The 2,921-nt window shown below is 35.5% G+C and overlaps 1 protein-coding gene across 1 annotated transcript; it reads left to right on the top strand.

Moving 5' to 3' along the window:
- Positions 1-364: 364 nt before the first annotated feature.
- On the top strand, positions 365-1,334 carry LOC116766610 (uncharacterized). Its single transcript, XM_032656525.2, has 3 exons — positions 365-584; positions 681-844; positions 934-1,334. The coding sequence occupies exons 1-3, from the start codon at positions 489-491 to the stop codon at positions 1,232-1,234; spliced, it is 561 nt and encodes a 186-aa protein (XP_032512416.2). The 5' UTR covers positions 365-488; the 3' UTR covers positions 1,235-1,334.
- Positions 1,335-2,921: the final 1,587 nt, after the last annotated feature.

Below are 2,921 nucleotides of genomic sequence, written 5' to 3'. Positions count from 1 at the left end.
TCTTGATGGGATACTAATTTACTATTGAATAATAAGGAATATCGAACGCGAACGCCACATGAAGCGCTTGTTACAAAGGTTATTGTAATTTAAAATGTATAAACCGAACAGGTCACGAAGCGTAACGACTCCTAAGGGAGCGGAAGTCTTGCACATCCGGAACCACGACCCGGAGATCCGCGACGACTTAGTTACCAACCGTCGTGACTTACGTTCATTTGTAACGTTTTAAAATAACTTTTCACGGAACTTAAGTTTCATTTAACCGAATATATAATTATATTTTTGAGTTATGCTTACACGGAAATGAAAATAATATTACCTATACTAAAACGCATATGTCAAAGATATACTTTGACAGTTCGTGCTGCATATATTGTGTCAGATTTTTGACGTCCAATTTGTCTTTGTCTCCAAGTATCGGGGTATTTGAAACCTGTATTTATAAGATACTAATAACATAATCTTTATTGCGATGCCCGATCCCGATGCCGTCTCAGTCGGAGCTCACAGATAACGAAGATCAAAATCCTCTGCCGCCCCTCATATCGTGTAATCCGAGAGTAAAACTAGAAGCCGAACAGGTTATGCGTTTCATATTATTACATGCTATTCCTCTATAAGACCAAAGTATACATTTATATATGAGGCATTATTATTATACAATTTCTAAATTATAGGTATCGTTGTCAAACTGTTTTAAATTACATAAAGAAAGGGATGTCAAACGGCAATTCATCGACCGGGAGCATCAACGAGATCCGAATCATCCGCTACAAATAACTTGGCATCCGACAAAATTATTTATTGAAATCAATGATTCCGTGGTCGTCCGTAAGCTGAGGTATGAATAAAAAAATATATCAATGACATAATCAACCTCTTTGCATGAGTTGTATACAGCCAAATTGTTAATAAAAATACACTCTTTAGGATATGCAACGCCAGCTCTAGGTTGGTATATATTAAAAGCGGTCGGTTTTCGAATGAAGCTGGTCGTCTGGGTGCTGGCTGGTGTTGCTTGGCTCGTAACAGGTTCCTCCTGGCCCCGGGCATCGTGGCAGACATTTTTATCAAAGCGACTCCACGAGAATTCGCCCCGATAGCATCAGCTAAAATGACTCTACAGTTGACCGCGGCTCATATGAGAGACCTCGCTGTCGCTTTCTTTGAGGTCCCAATCCTTGTTAATTTTCTTAAACACATACCACCAGAGACGGAGGAAGATGCTTGAGGAATAATACTATTTTTATTACATTATATCCCCTTTTATTGTTTTTATGACATTTACATGTTTTTTGTTATATTTTAATAAAGACATTGAATAAATATCATTGAGCTTCGTCATTGAGTGTTCTCGATTTGACCGTGGACGAATCTCCTCTGTTTGTTCCTTTTTTAGCGTACGGTTTTGTTTATTAATACTACCGAGGCGTCCTTTTCGTAATATTCGTTTCACTTGTTAACGCTGTAGATATCTTTCCGCGTGCGTTTAGTTTATATGACGTAATATTTCAAGAATAGTTGGTGTAGTGATGTGCGTCGGCGCTCGGAATAGCAATCGAGACGGATCGCAAGCCAGTGGCGTTCGCTTTGTGCAAGTGTAATATTAGGATCAACACACGTGACTCATCGGACTCCCTTTGTCGTAAACAATCGAAGATGACACTATTATATAGAGAACACGAGAGTCGCGTAATACGGTATAATTTAATTGGATTTGTAAGACCATAATAACAAAATCAGTTATTTAAAAACATATATAGTAATAGGTATGGCCGTGGAACGAGAAATAGATTTTACGACTGCCTGCGGCCCGATATTTACGCTTGTTTACACTTGAGACGATTTTATAGGAGCAACGACACCGTCCGCTCCTCGCCGTATTAACACCAGCCTGTATTAAAGGATACTCAATAGTTCATGATCATTGCGAAATGAAAGGAACTCATTAAATATTATTACTCTTTCTATTATGTTGTTAAATAATTACGATGCTTTGAGTATTCAATATAACTCTGTTTGTTTTGTGTTTTAGAATAATATAGAAATGTTAAGTTTGTACAGACGTGAAATAACTTGTATTAGTCGTAGATCTGTATAAGAAACAGAGGTGACAGTTACATACAAATAGATACTTCCAAAACCTTTCTTATTTTTTTTTTAAATAAATTATTGAAATAATATAACACTTAAATCGTTGATTAATTCATTGAGATGATTATAATTTGTATAGTAAATAGAATTAGTCACCTCTAGATATTATAAAGCCTAACATCAATGTCAATGTCATTACTGACAATCACTCCTAATATGGCTTCCGGGAATTAATTGTTTCTGTATAGATTCCTGATGTCATTAAAGCAACAGGCGTATAACATTATATGTCAACGGAGATTGTATTAGCTTCTACATTGAAGCTGATTACATTAAAAATAAATATTTCAAAATATATAAATAGATTTATAATAAAGAATGAAATTTATATTAACGCCTTGTAGCCATCCAATAGACGGTCTTTTGATCAAGATTTTATTTCGTAAAACTTAAACATATTAGCGTCAACCTTCATCTTGTAAAGTGAAAGGAATTTCTCTACTGATTTAATTTTCAAAGTCTCCTGTGATGTCTCTTCGGAACACAAATTATCGACTCGGTTTGATCCCACGGCTAAAATAAAATATCATATTTCCTGTCAGAGGCGAGATTCAGGCGTTTGAGTGCCTTTTTTCATCATTTTTTCAGGGCTCGAAGTTTTTTAAAGTGCGTAACACATGTTTGTCCAACATAGGCGACGTCTTTCAATTATATATTTTTTTGTCGTCTCGTGTTCTACTTATTTATATTTTTTGAATTCAGACCGAAAAATTTCATAATCAAGACTGACGTATGATATGACGGTAAACATAGAGAAATAAATT

This window comes from Danaus plexippus, chromosome 15 (assembly GCF_018135715.1).
Source record: "Danaus plexippus chromosome 15, MEX_DaPlex, whole genome shotgun sequence".
Classification (NCBI taxonomy): domain Eukaryota; kingdom Metazoa; phylum Arthropoda; class Insecta; order Lepidoptera; family Nymphalidae; genus Danaus; species Danaus plexippus.
The sequence above is the reverse complement of the archived record's forward strand: the minus strand, read 5'-3'. Positions and strand labels throughout refer to the sequence as shown.

Excerpts from the sequence above, each read along its gene's own strand:
- LOC116766610 (XM_032656525.2), top strand. The coding sequence starts at position 489 with ATGCCGTCTCAGTCGGAGCTCACAGATAACGAAGATCAAAATCCTCTG. Across the intron at positions 585-680 it reads TAAAACTAGAAGCCGAACAG|GTATCGTTGTCAAACTGTTT; the intron begins GTTATGCGTTTC and ends TCTAAATTATAG. Across the intron at positions 845-933 it reads GTGGTCGTCCGTAAGCTGAG|GATATGCAACGCCAGCTCTA; the intron begins GTATGAATAAAA and ends TACACTCTTTAG.